Source organism: Aulonocara stuartgranti, assembly GCF_965226115.1.
Source record: "Aulonocara stuartgranti genome assembly, chromosome: 4".
NCBI classification, from domain to species: domain Eukaryota; kingdom Metazoa; phylum Chordata; class Actinopteri; order Cichliformes; family Cichlidae; genus Aulonocara; species Aulonocara stuartgranti.
This window is the reverse complement of record NC_138942.1, coordinates 1,105,001-1,120,000: the sequence shown is the minus strand read 5'-3', so window position 1 is coordinate 1,120,000 and position 15,000 is coordinate 1,105,001. Positions and strand designations below refer to the sequence as shown.

Here is a 15,000-nt window from a genome sequence, read left to right as displayed (position 1 = left end):
TCAGGGTTTGTGGGGGGAGGGGAGGGGTTCTTTCAGACAGCTAATAGAAAATGTCTCATTTCAAAAATGCGTTAAAATTTTTCACATTTTGTTAAGACTTTAAAATATTATGAATTTAAGAGATCTCATTAACATTTTGTGAGTGTTTTAGTTTTCTAATGTCTTAACACACACACACACACACACACACACACAGCAGCTGGACAATGCAGTGGTAACACTACTTGCTTTTGGACCTTCAGGTCGGGGGTTTGACTCCCGACCATGGTGTGTGTGTCCAGTAAGGCTAAGTGAAATATGTTACAGTGATACTGATGATGCTACGGCCGGGGGGAGCCGGGATGGAGGACTGGGAGGAGACACTTTTATCCCACTGAGATCCTAATCTTTACTACACTGAGTTATTACTGGCTGAAAAACAACAGTGTTGTGAGTTGTGTGGGTCCGTCTGCTCTGCGTGATGTTGTGTTATAAAACAGAGGCAGTCATGTTGTGGTCGCTTGCTCACCTGCCGATGTTGATGCACAGATCACCACGGATGCTGCCGGGCTTGGAGTCAGCGGGGTTGGTCTCACCCAGCATCATCCTGACCAGCTTCACAATGTTCTGACCCTCCCACACCTGGAATGCACAAACACACACTTACAAACAGCTGAACTGAATTTTGATGTTTACGTTGAAAGGTGAACAGTTTTAGTTCTTTTCTACTTTAGTGATACAGGAAGAACAAACCAGTGTAATCCATAGACTGTATCTAAAAGATGGACGAGACCACTGTGATGTCACCAGTTTCAGTTTTCTGTCACCATCACGTCAAATTAAATATTCTAAATTGTCAGGAACTGCCTCCTCGGTGGACTTGCTGCTCTATAGGGGGCGCTCTTGAACTCACCCAGAATAGAAGTAAAATGTAAACACTGTCTTCTAGTTTTGGACAAAAAGTCTCAAGACCACTGACAAAGTTGTATTTTAAACATAGGTTAATGAAAAATATGTCAATAAAGAGAGAATGATTATTAAAGTAGATTTTATTGAAAATAAATACATATGAAAACCAAATAAGATTTTGAAATCTATAATGATCTGTTTGAGGGGGGGTGGCGCCCCCTAGTGGCGCCCCTGCTGATAGCGCCTTCTTGGCGATTGCACCCAAAGTGTAGATCCATTAGATCCATTAACCTCACAGCAGCCATATTAATGGTCAGATCACATCATTAAAAGGCTCCAGCTGCACAAACAAGGTCCAGAGGTTCAGTTGAGGTGAAGCTAGCAGACAGCTAGCAGCTACAGCCTAAAACCTAAGTCGCCATCATCCACCTGTCACTCAAAAAGGCCACGCCCCTAATAATGCAAAATTTAAGCCTTAATACAATTTAAACAGGTGAGTTATAAAAAACAACAGCTGTTTGTGTATCAGGATGTAAACGTGTTTATTTCTGCTGTAAACGTTTAAAATGGGACTGACTCCCTGCTGCAGCCTCTAGTGGATGTCAGAGGAACTGCAGTTTTAGGTGCCTCATATTTCCTCTCAAACTCAAACTGTTTGCAGTTTTGTTTTTATTCCCTTTTGGTTGCAAACGTGTGCGAGGTCAGGCTAAATAAAGCTTGGATGATTAAAGTCTCCTATGTTTGTCCGGTGGAGGTCGGAGCACAATGCCTTGAACACGAGAGGGTGTGAATAGATGGAGAGACGAGTGAGGCAATGGAAAGAGATAAAGCGAGAAAGATATGTGTGTGATGGCGGCGCTAGAGGCGAGCTGAGTGTGTTTGTATGTGTGTTACCATGGCGAGGACGGGTCCAGAGGACATGTATTTGCAGAGTCCAGCGTAGAAAGGCATGTCCTTCAGGTCCAGGTAGTGTTTCTTCATGTGGTCCTCAGAGGCCTGAAGACACCAAATACAGGAAGTTACACATTCATCGGCGAGTCAGTCACTGGGTGGCCACGGCCCAACGACGGGACCAGTATTAAAAATGAACTTTGTGTTTTATTCAGTCAGGCCTGAAAGCAGCAACACTGAGACCATAAACTCATCAGCTGAGCATGAGGCTTCTATCCAATCCGAGCTCTTTATGAGCACAAGTGGTGAAACAAGCCCCAGTTTTTTTAAACCTGAGGTTACATCCATGTTTTATCCACACTTGGACTGCCAAGAGGAGGGGGCTGGAGGGGGAGGGGGGTATCAGGTGTTTTATTGCATGTTCATCATGAATCCACCGAGACGACTGGCTTCACTTCAACAACGCCAAGCACTCAGCCCCTGTCATCGCCTCTAATCGAACACCTCCTGTCACACCATGTTGCTTGGCTCGCTCCAGCCTTTTACATCGTCTCTAATATTTACACCGTACCGGCTCGAACACTTGGACTCTGCAGATCATCAGAGATCCGTGAGCGTGGCTTCATATGAGCAAAATTCTGAAATTACAGAATTTTCATGTAGGATACAGGAAAACAACTCAAGGTAGTGACCCTCGTCTTATTTCCTGTCATGTATTTCCTGTTCCTGTGTGGACTTTCATACTAAACAAACTGAAGTCTCGAATAATGAGCTTGCTTTGCACAAACAGGCTGCTCTAAACACTCACTTTATGCTGTTTTTTCTAATCTGGGATCTGTATGATGTCATAGAGGGAGCATAGAAGCCCCACCCACCTGCTGCTCAAATCCAGTTTTGCTAATCAAGAAAGCTGCCTTAAAGGGGGAGGAGCTTTCAGACATAGATGATGAGCGGCTGCAACGAGGCTTGGTGTGAGGTAAAGAAGGATTATTATGAATGGAACTCTGTTCTGATGAAGCTGGTTCAAAGCCTCAGTTTAAAGCTGACAGCTGCACTTTTATGAACAAATGAACTGCAGCAGAGAAGAAACGCCCCCTGCTGGTGGTCAGTATGTGCTGATCAGTTGTTTGTATGTGAGTTGTGGCGCCTGGCGTCGTTTTTACCTGCACGAATTTGGCGGCGACCAGCCTGAAGCCTCTATGCTCAAAGCGCTTGATGATCTCGCCACACAGTCCTCTCTGGACGCCATCGGGCTTCACGGCAATGAAGGTACGCTCCATGTCTGCTTAGGAGGCTGCACAGGAAACAGGAAGTGATCAGTCAGCCCACAGGAAACGAGATGAGTTCTTTGATGAGCGTTTGTTTGACAGCACACAGTGTGTCCTCAAACTAAACCATACAGAAATATTTTATATATTTTATAAATAAGAAATGTTTTATAATATATTTTTTTAAATTTTCGATCAAATGTAAAATTTGATCGATAGTTTCCTAAACATGTTTAGATTCCTGCAGAGGAGGAGGAGCCTGCAGGGCCGAAGGCTTAAGTGTTTTTGGATGAAAAAGAAGCTGGAGATGTGTGAAGGAGACACCGCTGAGCTGAACACGAAGCACAGCCAGAAGGAGGGAAACGACCCATCTACCCCGAAAACCACATTTGTCTCATCTTTGTCTCTGTGAGTGTCTCCTCCTCCTCTTCCTCCCTCTCAGGTGTGTCTGCTTTATCCTGACACATCTCATCACATCGTCTCCTTCAGTCACAGCTCAGTGAGAGCTGCCGATATTAAATTTCCCCCTGATGTGAAACCAGAGCTGCCTCTGAGCTTCCTGGACCACATTTTCTTCTTCTCCCGGCGTAGCAACCGCCGCTCGAATCTGAGCCTGCTCATAACTCTGGACAAAGCCTCGGCATGCCGGAGGCCCCGCTGCTAATTTTACTGCCCGCCGGAATCTGCTGGCGTGACGCCGACAGCAGCTGAGAGCAGGTGGGACGGCCTGCTGTTAGAGAACAGCTGCTCTCAGCATTTTTATACCTCCAGAAAATGTTCTCATTGTGCATATATGCATATTTAAAAATAGTCCTTGTCTGCACAAACTTGGCCACGATAATCTGAGATTTCAGTGAACTAAGTGAGACCCTGATATCTGACAGCTCTGAGGCTAAAATTTCAGCTTTAAAGATGTCATGATTGTAATGTGCTCTGAGGTTTTAAAAGTTCAGCCTCCATATGCAGAAATTATTTTATTTGCTGAAAATTTACAAAAACCTCCAACAGGCCCGTCAAACTAAAAACAAGAATTCTGATGAAAAAACGTGTTTTTGGTTTGTGAAACACTGATTTCGCAGCTCGTTCGTGCACAAGGAAACAGCTGTAGAGACGGTCAGAGAAAAAACATTTGCTGCTCCTACATCACCAATTTAACGCTTCATTTTTTACCAGATTTAAACTGCAGATTTCTGCTGCAGACTTGCGACATAATAAACATTTTTAAAACATTCATTATTCCTTTGACATGTTTTCCCTAAACTGAGTTCATTAAACTGAACATTTTTAAGACAAGTTCAAACTTTACTGTTAGAAATTCACTAGTTTCTAACAGCTGACCATAAATCTGTCTGATGTGGTCTCTCTGCCTGTGGGAATAATATGAGGCTGAGGAGAGCATTATGTTTAAAGTCAAAGACACTCTGTAAGTTCTGTCCCCGGTGGGCATGTCTGGAAAGTTCCAGTTAAAAAAAAATCAAGTTATAGTAGCATTGATTTGATTCCATTACTTTTTGGTTTTTAATTGCACCTTCATATCACATTAGCAGAGCTGTGACACCAAGAGTGCAGCGGGCTGCAAAGTTACAAAGTTTTGCAAGACTGAAGTCATTTCAAAAAGAAGCCAACAAAACGAGAATCCCACACACGATGTCACTAAATAATTTTATCATATTTAGTCTGTGAAGGCGCAGATATCATATAAAAGTGGATTATTTTTTATCAGCTGTAAAGTTTCTGTGCGGATCAGATTTTAACTGGAAGCTTAAATTTTATATTTTGACTGATTTTATACCAAAACTCAAATGTATGAGTTTGAAAATGTTTTGTAAAACATCTTTTTAATATTAGGAGAAAGTTGCTCATGAAGTAAAAATGTGATCTGCTGCATACGTGTGCGTCTGTGTTTGATAGCTACCTTGGTTCTGGGATGGGAGAAGAACTTGTGGAGACGATCTGCTGGCGGCGGGGATGTGATCACCAAGGCCACAACACCACAGAGCGGCTCTATTTAAAGGCTTCTCCGCGGGGGAGGGGCTCCAGAAATATATATATGTGTGTGTGTGTGTGTGTGTGTGTGTGCGTGTCTGTGTGTGTGTGTGTGTGTGTGTGTGTGCGTGTGTGTGTGTGTGTGTGTGTGTGTGTGTGTGCGTGTCTGTGTGTGTGTGTGTGTGTGTGTGTGTGCGTGTGTGTGTGTGTGTGTGTGTGTGCGTGTGTGTGTGTGCGTGTGTGTGTGTGTGTGTGTGTGCGTGTGTGTGTGTGCGTGTGTGTGTGTGTGTGTGTGTGTGTGTGTGTGTGCACAGTGGGTCTAAATCTGTGTCAGTTGTTGACAGATATTTATGTGTGTATGTGTTTCTGTTTACCTGTCTTTGTGGGGACCTGTGTCTTTTCCACAACCATCCAAAATGTCCTCAAACAGCAAACATTCTTCTAAAACTGCAAACTTTAATAAAAACTCTCCACTTTAAAAGACCTCCTTTATTCACTTTTTGGGGGGTTAAAAATATCTTATTGTGTGCAACTACAAAATGTCTTCATGCACATTTAACAGTTTTATCTCTAAAATCATCAAACAGTGATTGTAGATCATCAAGCAGAGGCTCAGTTACAAAAGCAGAGAGAAAGATGTTGACATAAATACATAAACATAAATATGTTATGTTCAGGTTAGCAGTGCTGACTGTGGAGCTGATTCAAGCAGCAGCAGTTTAATGGCTAAAAGCCATTTCACCATGTTTGGCTTGAACTCTGCGCACCACAAGCTGACCCGACCCTGCGGATCTGAGACACCTACCCAGCTCAGCAGTCATACCCCTGATATATTTTGGGCCCATACCATCGAGAGACTTAGAGACAAAAAGTGGGGCATTGCATTTTTCTCTATATTTAGCAGGACGTGAGTGGAAGGAGCTGAGAATCAGAGTAATGTGCTCTCTCTTCTTGGTGTGTGTCAGGGTTAAAGCAGCTGCAGCATTTTAAATTCATTTATACTTGTTTTATATAACGAGCACATCACAGACTGGAACCAGCTCCCAGTCTGGATTCAGCAGACAGACATCTGCTTCTAAGATCAGCCTTTCCTTTTTGCTGAAGCCCACAGTTAGGGCTGAATCCTCCCTGAGTTACACCGCAGTAGGCTGCTGGGGCATTCCCATGATGCACTGAGCTCTTTTTTTCCCACTTCCCAGGTGCTTGAATGCCAGCGCTGCACGTCATTAACCGCCATCTTTGCTGAAATCCCCGCTGTGATATCTGTTATCTAGGGTTTGTTGTTTCTGCCTGTGTTGAACCTTCTGATCTCTGAGCTCCTTGAACACTTTTCTGTCTCTGTCTTGTCTGATTTCAATTTTTCAGTTTTATTTATACAGCTCCAAATCAGAACAACAGTTGGCTCAAGGCGCTTGATATTGCAGTAGATCGTACAAGTCAAGTCTTATTGAATAAACCGTGCTGTTCATTCACTGCTGGAGCCTCTGCTGGTCATTAAAGGAACTGCAGCCCTGGATGCTGACTGTTAGAAATCTGTGAACTCGTAATAATACCGTTTCCTTTTATCCTTTCCTCGACGCTGTTTTCCGTTGCTGCTCTGTAAGTTGAAGAGGTGCAATTCTTACATAAGGGAGGGCGATTGTTATATAACAACTGAAATCGCACTCGCTTCTGTACGAGTCTTTAATCCAAAGCTCCAACCTTCACCCTTCCCCCAATTTGACCCTAAATATAAACCTTATCCTAATCAGGGATGGAAATCACCCTCCTCCCAAGGGGCACGCGGTCGGGTCAACAGTCCTGAGGAGGGGACAAAGGGATCCTATCAGCTGAAATGAAAACACACACCCCCTGATCACGCACACACTCCACCTGCTAATGCTCTTATACTGTGATGCACTTGGAGCTGCAGAGCCACAGCTGTGAGACCTCTTCTTTGCTTTCACTGACCCACAGAGTCCCTCTATCCCCACAGGACTGCTGTCTGTCTTAACTTCAGGTTCAAATCTTCCCCAGAGGGCAGGCTGACCTGAGAGTTAAAAACGCTCCAGATTCCTTCAGCTGCAGTAAAATGATCAGTGTGGCTGTTCAACCAGCTGTTACCTGCTCAATGTCAGGTGATCGTTGCCAATGGCGTGTCCAGCGGGGTGGCCTGGGGGGGCACAGGCCACCCCCCCAACCAGACTGGCCACCCCAGGTGCCACCCCAAAGGCAAAACAATAAAATTCAATCAAATATCAAATGTCCGATTATGTTTTCACGGTGAAGCTCAGATATCCGAGTGTAAGTGAATGCAGCATCGGCTTCTGCGCTATGTGCATCACGTTAGCAAAGGTAGGAGAGCCAAGCACGAAAGAACTGCAGGAAACAATTTTTCGGTGAAAGAAAATGAGGACAGAATAAATGTCCCGGTAAGTAATATCAAGTTTGTTGAGTTTAGTAAACTTCGGTGAAATTAGAATACCAAGGAAAAAATTACACTTAAAGAATTATTGCAGCTGATCGGCTTTTCTCTCTTGTTTATTTATCGCCCACTTTGCGCCAGAAACAGGAAACCAGCGGATGTCGCGCTAAACAACAGCAGCACGTTTAAGCTTGATCAGCTGTTGTTAGAATGTATTTAATATTAATTTCTAGTATCAGCTGATGTTTGCTGGAGCCACAGCTGTAAAGCTGCTGGTCATGATGTCAGTTTGGATATGTGGTGAGAGGGAAACATGAAGATGAAACCAGGAGATGTCCTTACTGGATCATCAGAGCTGTGATGGAGAAACAGGTTTACCTTTTAGGTGACATGAATGAGTTGAAGGGAAGTTATGAACTGTTTCTGAGAGATAAATAACACCAGGATCCTTTTTTATGTAGCTGACAGCTGGTAACTGTGCAGGGGCGGGTCTAGCAAAGTGTTGCCAGGGGGGCATGTAGGGCATTAACAGGGAAAGGTGGGCACAAAGACATACTTTTCTTTCTTATTCTCATTTAAAATATCTAGCTTTTATTAAATAATTATCTAAATCTTACAACCAAAGTTTTTATCTGACGTAAAATGTATAGAAATCATACATATACCAACAAGACTGTACATCACTGTCACCACAGCGTTTGTTTTCATTCAAAGGCTTTATGGCTTTAATACCTGGTGGGTCGGTCTGTAGTCAAAATGCCCGATTTTCTGTCCCAGTCCAGTCTTGCAGGTTAATACTGGCAGTGTCACCATGCCAGCTGAATGTATTTTATCATCAGCCAGTGCTGTTCTTTATCAATATTACCAAAGTTTACCATAAGGCAGCATAGAAAGTATTTACTTGCTTTCAGGTTTTATTCAAATGTTAGTCTTTTCAGTTGTTTCTCCACTTTTTTCCTGTTTCAAAATCAAACACCAGTTTGTGAGAAGATTATCTTCTTTTTTTAACAGGCAGATAAAGTTTTGCATTGGCATTGGCTAATTTGTCAATTGTTTGTTACAAATGTTCGTATTTTAATATTCAAAAATGTTTTTGCCCAAAACATATGTGCACTACATGTCAGTAAAAATGCTATGCAAATATTGCTGTCCTTGAATGCTGAGTAAACACTGACAAAGCACTGATTGTATCTCTTGTCCTTTATCAACGCAGTATCTAAAAACTTTGCACCGTAGTGGTTAAATTCTCATTCTAATAAGAGTTAAAAGTGCATTTGGTTATTAGGTTTATAGGATTATTGAATTATGGTTAATGGTTGGTAGAATTTTTTTTTTAAAACATTATCTGCCAATTAAATCTGCCACCCTTCTCCAAATCTGTGCCCCTACCTGGCCCCCCCAACAAAAATTTTCTAGACACGCCACTGATCGTTGCTAATCAGAAAACCAGGACACAGTATTCATATGCATGCGGTGCAACTTAAAAAACAAAGAAGCAGCAAAAAAACACTGAATATACTTCAGTAAGTAAGAAATAAGTAGAAATATGTATTTCAATAATAATTAATGTGGTATTACTACTGCAGACATTTGAGGTTATTCTACACTAATAAGTCATATTCTCTGAAATCCTGTGCTGGTGCTGGCTGCTCTGTGAGGCCAGAAACAGAAACTTACACCTCAATTTAATATTTATAAAAGAATAAAAAATCATCTGAATTAAAAGCCTTGTGCAGCATGGGTCTCGATCAATACCATGAAGGGATTCGACATATAAAAACAAAGGTGCTGTGTCGGCTGTGGTCATGCTAGTCTAAGCAGCTCGGAAAGAAAGTGACCGAGCTTTTTGAAGTTTTGAGCAGACCTCTCATCAGAGGTGAAACCATAGTGAAGACGTCCAATCACTTCTTTCCAAGCTCCTCCGACCGTGTGTGGGTGACAGGATGGAGCTGGCCTATCATGCTGGTTTCCATCCAGACCAGGATCATCTACAAGGCTCAGGTTTCCCAGCAGCTCAGAGACAGTAACAAACTGCAGCCACAAGATGGCAGCAATGTACAGGATGCTGCAGGAAGAAGCTGATGACTTTGTACCATTTATTCCGAGAATTTTTTATTTTTTCACTGAAAGGCAGACAGTAAACATTAACGAGTGATCTGCGCTGTTTCAGTGAAGGTTAACTGTGAGGGCACTGGTTATGGCAGAATTTGTAATAATTATTTTGCACAGCTTTTACTCTGAACATCTGGACAGACACCATATTGTCTAAAAATTCACTCTCCCATCCAAATCATTGCATTCAGGTGTATCATTTACCTGCATGGTCACAGGTGTATAAACTCGAGCATCTAGCATGCAGACTGCTTCTCAGGAGCTCAGCTTGGTCCAGCGTGCTGCTGTCGTAGGCTCTGCAGAGCCAACAGATACAGACCTCTGAACGTCACATGGCCTTCAGATGAGCTCAACAAGTTTTGAGTTTCCATGGTGACCAGCTGTATCCAAGCCTTACATCATCAAGTGTTGATGCAGTGGTGTCGAACACACCGCTGGACTCTAGAGCAGTGTCAGCGTGTTCGCCGGACTGACCAATCACGCTTCTCCATCTGGCGATGGACGAGCGAGTCTGGGTTTGGCGGTTGCCGGGACAACGGTACTTGTCTGACTGCGCTGTGTAAAGTTTGGTAGAGGGGGGGTTATGGTGTGTTCTTCAGGAGTCTTCGTGCTTCAGCAGACCGAGACACTGCGGACACCTTCGTGTTCCCAGTATGTGGGACCAGTGTGGGGATGGCTCCTTCCTGTTCCCACATGACTGCACACCAGTGCACAAAGAAAAGTCCACAAGGACACGGACGAGCCGGTTTGGTGCGGGAGGACCGGCCTGCACAGAGTCCTGACCTCAGCCTGATCCAACACCTTTGGGACCAATCAGAGCGGAGACTGTGAGCCAGGCCTTCTCCTCCAACATCAGTGTGACCTCACACATGTGCTTCTGGAAGGATGATCAACACTCCCCATAAACACTCCTGAACCTGAGGAAATCCTTCCAGGAGACGTCCAGCTGCACACGGTGGGCCGACATCATATTCCACCCTGTGGATGTTCAGTGTCCTGATACAAAAACAAACAGAATACTGTCCCTCACACGATAACACGTCTGTCTCTATAATTTTGTATTAGCTGCAATCATTAATCAGCTGAGCTGAGGCTCACAGAGACCCCACCGAGGACTAATGACTAATACAAGAACACCAACAGGAAGTGACGAGGCTTTGTGTTGTTGTCCAGAGGTTTTATTTCAGTGTCTGTAGTGTGACAGCAGGTCTGCGGGAGGCGGGGCCTCTCGCTGGTTGGCTTTACTTTCAACCCTCCCCTCAGAGCTGCCTAATCAATAGCTCTCCAATCAGCAGAATTATCCACAGCCTCTCTACGCTCGTCTTCTCTCTGCTTTAACATTTGATGTGTAACAATTAAACATCTCGAGATAAAGTGCAGTAATACAAATAATCTGAGTGTTTTCATTTTATGGAACAAATATGACAAAAGGTTCAACCAAGAAGAGAGAGAGTGAGTTCGTATGTGTAATGTTGTAATTATAGGAAACAGTAACGAGAACAACCTGAACCGTAACATTAATAATTATGAGCTTAATTCAATGATATACAATTAAAAACATATTTTCACAACAGTGTGGAAGCTGTGGGTTGTAATTTTTTTAATGGTTCAGCTTTTTACTTGATATATTTTAAAAATTTGAAACTTGCTCTTGAACGACTCCTGTTCCATGATAATGTAATACAATGAATTTAAAAATTACAAATAAAACTGGAATTTCGCTGTGAAACGTCCGTCCAGTCTGACGCTTCTCTTTGTACAATTATACACAAATTATTTCAAGAACAGAGTCACAGTTTTGTAATACAGTCGTCCCTCGTTTATCGCAGGAGTTACGTTCTAAGTAGCCAACTTTTCACACTTTTCTCTTGTTTAAACACTCCGAAAGTTCAAACCTTTGTAGAAAAATAAGTCCAGCGTTACAGAATGTTTTCAAAGCCTCTTTTCAGGTCCAGAAAACAGGAACAGAGCAGCTGCCACAGAATCAGCATTAATGAATCAATAGTACGGAAGTGGAGGAAGCAAGAACGAGTTGAGTAAAGTTTGACTTTTCTGACTGTTTTGTTTCGCTTAATGCGCCTTATAATCAGAAAAATACGGTAACTTCCACCGTCCTTTAGCCTGTCCAGAAGTCCAACTTTTTGTGCGATGGTTAGCGTCTTCGCTGCCTTCTGGGTGCTCGCGCAGGAGCCTTTGTGTTTGTTGGGGAGAAAACAAACATACAGTACAGCACCGCAGAGTCACACTGCTGGGACTGAAGATCTATGTAAATGTGACAAGCTGAACCCTGTACAGGAGACACGGCACGGAGGAGAGTGATTGGCAGTGGTCTACAGCCAATCAGGACACAGAAGGTGCTGTAAAAGAAGAAGAGAAACAAAGCAGCAACGGGTGAACTGCGTTACAGCGAGGGACCACTGTATTAGAACGTGACGTTTTAAATCATTACATTGCATAATTATTAGTTATAATAATTATAAAACTCACAAAAAATGAAAGCTAATTTTCAGCTTAAAATTACTTTGTGTAATAAAACTTTTTTAAAATGACTTTTTTCATGTAATGTGATAAAGTTCATTTATTTATCTCATGATATTGAACCCTGAGAAAATCTTAAACACTTTCAACCTATTCTCAGAAGTTCCACAAATTAATATTTATAATATTAATAATGTTTCTTATTATACAAACTTCATGTGACATTGACTTTTTAAAACGATCAGAGACAGTTATAACAGAAAAACTTCATTCTTGAAATCAAATTCTTTTTATTGTTGTTCTCTTATTTCTGGAAATCTAAAATAAAATCTAACGATTACATTTTTTCCTGTAAAACTGCAAATGTCATATTTTATTATTTTTATATTATTATTAAAGTGCTGTTTAACCATACATGAAAATCTTTGAGTGTTTTGTGTTACGATGCCATCCCTCCGAGCCCCGCCCCCATCAGACCTCTGCTCCACTGACATCGTCTGTCTGACGTCACAGAAATAAGGACTCGTTATCGATGTAAACAACCACTTATGTACAAAAAAAGAAGAAACAAAAAGAACCCAAAGCTTTAGATAGAAAACAACAGAACGGTCAAACTGAGGCGTTAACTGTACAATTCATAAAGTCAGAATCATTTCTTTCTGTCATCACTTTACACTTTATCTCACTTTTACAAATAGAAAACACCAAATTAAAGTTTCTCCTTGAGTTAGTGCTGCTCTCTCTCCGCTCATACATAAAATATAGTCTCCGTTAGTATTTTCCTATTTACACGGATGCAATATGTACACTTTAATTTTTTCAGTGTTTTTGTTCAGGCGACAGCGCAGACGGCCTCGACCCAAGAGGCCGCCCGCCTTCCAGAATCATGGATCCCAGCGAAGTGCAGGCAGAAACCGTGATTGGTCAGTGAAACAGGAAGGTTTGCCGCAGGAGGTTGTGAGATCGGAAATGTGCGAGATGAGGTTTGCTTAAATCAGGGTAGAGTCGAGACTCAGGACATCCGTTTCTGCCGGGGACGACGGTGGGATCCACGATAGAGCGCCTGACACCCAGGAAGTGGTCCTGAGAGAGCCACCGGCAGACTAGTGATGATCTAATAGTAATCTTCGCTGGGTTTCACACTTTGTACCCGCCAAAACCGCCGCTAACGTCGCCGCCTCGACAAGACCTTTAATATCAAATAAAGAGTTCTTCAACTCTGGAGGGAACAATGCAAATCACAGGGAGCTGCTCTGGACCTCCGATTTTTGGGAACATTTTATAGTTCAAACGTTGAACGTGTTGTTGTTGGGATTCGAGACAGAGAGAGCACACTTGCGAATTCTGAGTCATCATCCATTGAACTTCAAATTTCTTCAGTTTAAAACTCATTTTCTTGGAAGTTGAGACTCAAACGGCAGCGTTTAGGTTCTACTTGAATTTCTAATTTGAGTATTTGAATTTAAAACTTGTTTTCTGGGGAACTGAAACAAACCTGCGAACTTTGTGTGGCTCTGATTTCTGACGAGTGAGAACGACTGAATATAACGTTCAGGCTCAGATAGCTATCCCAGCACACCGCCTGTTCTCCTACAGTGACCAGTAGTTTCTGCAAATCTGCAAGCCACTTTGCAGGCCACCTCAACTCCTGTCGTTTATGCCTTTACTGAAGCCATGAAAAAGCACTGAAGCTTTAGTCAGACTTGCTTTCTTGGGTTTGCTGTTGGACATTTGGACTCCTTGTAAAATTTTTATCTCTCAAATAGTGAAATTCAGAGTTTGACTTAAACCTCAAATTAACTTTTTGCAGTCTTCAATCTGGATTTCTGTCTCATTTTTTGGGAAACACAAACGTGTTCCTGAAAATTCAAACTTGCATTCCTCGGAGCTCCATATCGGATAAAAGGTCTTGTTGAGCTGAAGACGTTTTGAAGCTCTCGTCCGGTCCAGAATCAAGTAACCTGCACGGTCAAGCTGGGACTAAAAGCCTCAATTTGACGAGTGAAAATGAGGCATTACTCAGTGCTTAAACCACCAGGTTCTTCCCAAAAGCCCGGTTTAAGTGAAGGGGACTCACAGAGGTACGAGCAGCTCTGGGCTGTGCTGAGGACTCGTTTCTGGACGGGACCGGCCTCGCTTTCATAAACAGGATGTTATGGTACAGATGGAGAATGAAGAAGTCTCACTGACCACCAGAGCTGAGCACAAAGAACGTTTTCAAACCATTTACACGTTTTCAGCTGAGCCGCCCTGACGCAGCGAAGCTTCAGTCCAACAAAGAGATCGGGCTCATCAGACCGAGTCAAAGAAAAACGTGATGACGCAGCAGGAAAAGACTTCCAGCTCCCGAACGTCTTCCATCTCCAAAAACCTTCTGTTCAGACTGAAGGATGCTGTGAACTTGATGATTTTGTTACGTTCCCCTGAAAGGGTCCAGGCGATAAGGGAAAGTACCAAAAAGTGTCCGGATCAGAAAAAGGAGACAGAGGCAAAATGAGACACGCCTCAGATCACTGAGACTGTCCTCACAATCGAGGATTCGGCCGAGAGAAGCGAGCACGGACGTCTGGAAGTCTTTTCCTGGGAATCAGATTTTTTAAAAACTCGACGTGAACTGAAGAAAGAAGAAGGCGTCAGCCTTTTGTCCTTTTGTCTCGACGGTCGGCAAGGTGTGCTTCGGGCAGCGCGCCTACGGAGGCCCACAGAGGACACGTAGGACATTCACTCTGTGGGCAAAGAGCGGCGGGCGGTATACGATGGAGTAGCCGAACCAGCTGAGCGACGTCAGCTCTCCGGCACACCTGTCCAGGGTCTAACCTTCTGTACCACCTGACCCGCAGGCCATTAAAAGTTGAGCAGAAGGACTTCAGACTGACTTTCTTCTTCTTTGCCGTCAGGTGAGCGGCTCTTTGACGTCTGCGCTCAGGCCTGGCGGTGCTCACAGCATAAAAACAACAGCTCTGTAGATTCTAT

The 15,000-nt window shown here is 43.2% G+C and overlaps 2 protein-coding genes across 3 annotated transcripts in view; both read right to left on the bottom strand.

Moving 5' to 3' along the window:
• Window positions 1–5,088, bottom strand: part of LOC309704459 (nucleoside diphosphate kinase B-like) — a 5,332-nt gene extending 244 nt beyond the window's left edge. Inside the window, exons 1-4 of the mRNA XM_082529616.1 lie at window positions 4,963–5,088; window positions 2,943–3,073; window positions 1,783–1,884; window positions 509–621 (exon numbers count right to left, since the gene is read on the bottom strand). Of these exons, the coding sequence (XP_082385742.1) occupies window positions 509–621; window positions 1,783–1,884; window positions 2,943–3,059 (332 nt within the window). The 5' untranslated portion in view covers window positions 3,060–3,073; window positions 4,963–5,088. The remainder of the gene's footprint in view (window positions 1–508; window positions 622–1,782; window positions 1,885–2,942; window positions 3,074–4,962) is intronic.
• A 6,046-nt stretch (window positions 5,089–11,134) lies between these two features.
• rapgefl1 (Rap guanine nucleotide exchange factor (GEF)-like 1) overlaps window positions 11,135–15,000 on the bottom strand; it is a 36,798-nt gene continuing 32,932 nt past the window's right edge. Inside the window, exons 16-17 of one of the 2 annotated variants that reach the window (XR_014276479.1) lie at window positions 12,443–15,000; window positions 11,135–11,906 (exon numbers count right to left, since the gene is read on the bottom strand). The exon at window positions 12,443–15,000 is cut by the window's right edge and continues 2,798 nt beyond it. The gene's annotated coding sequence lies outside the window, so the exon portion shown is untranslated. The other variant, XM_082530630.1, reaches the window with a different exon arrangement.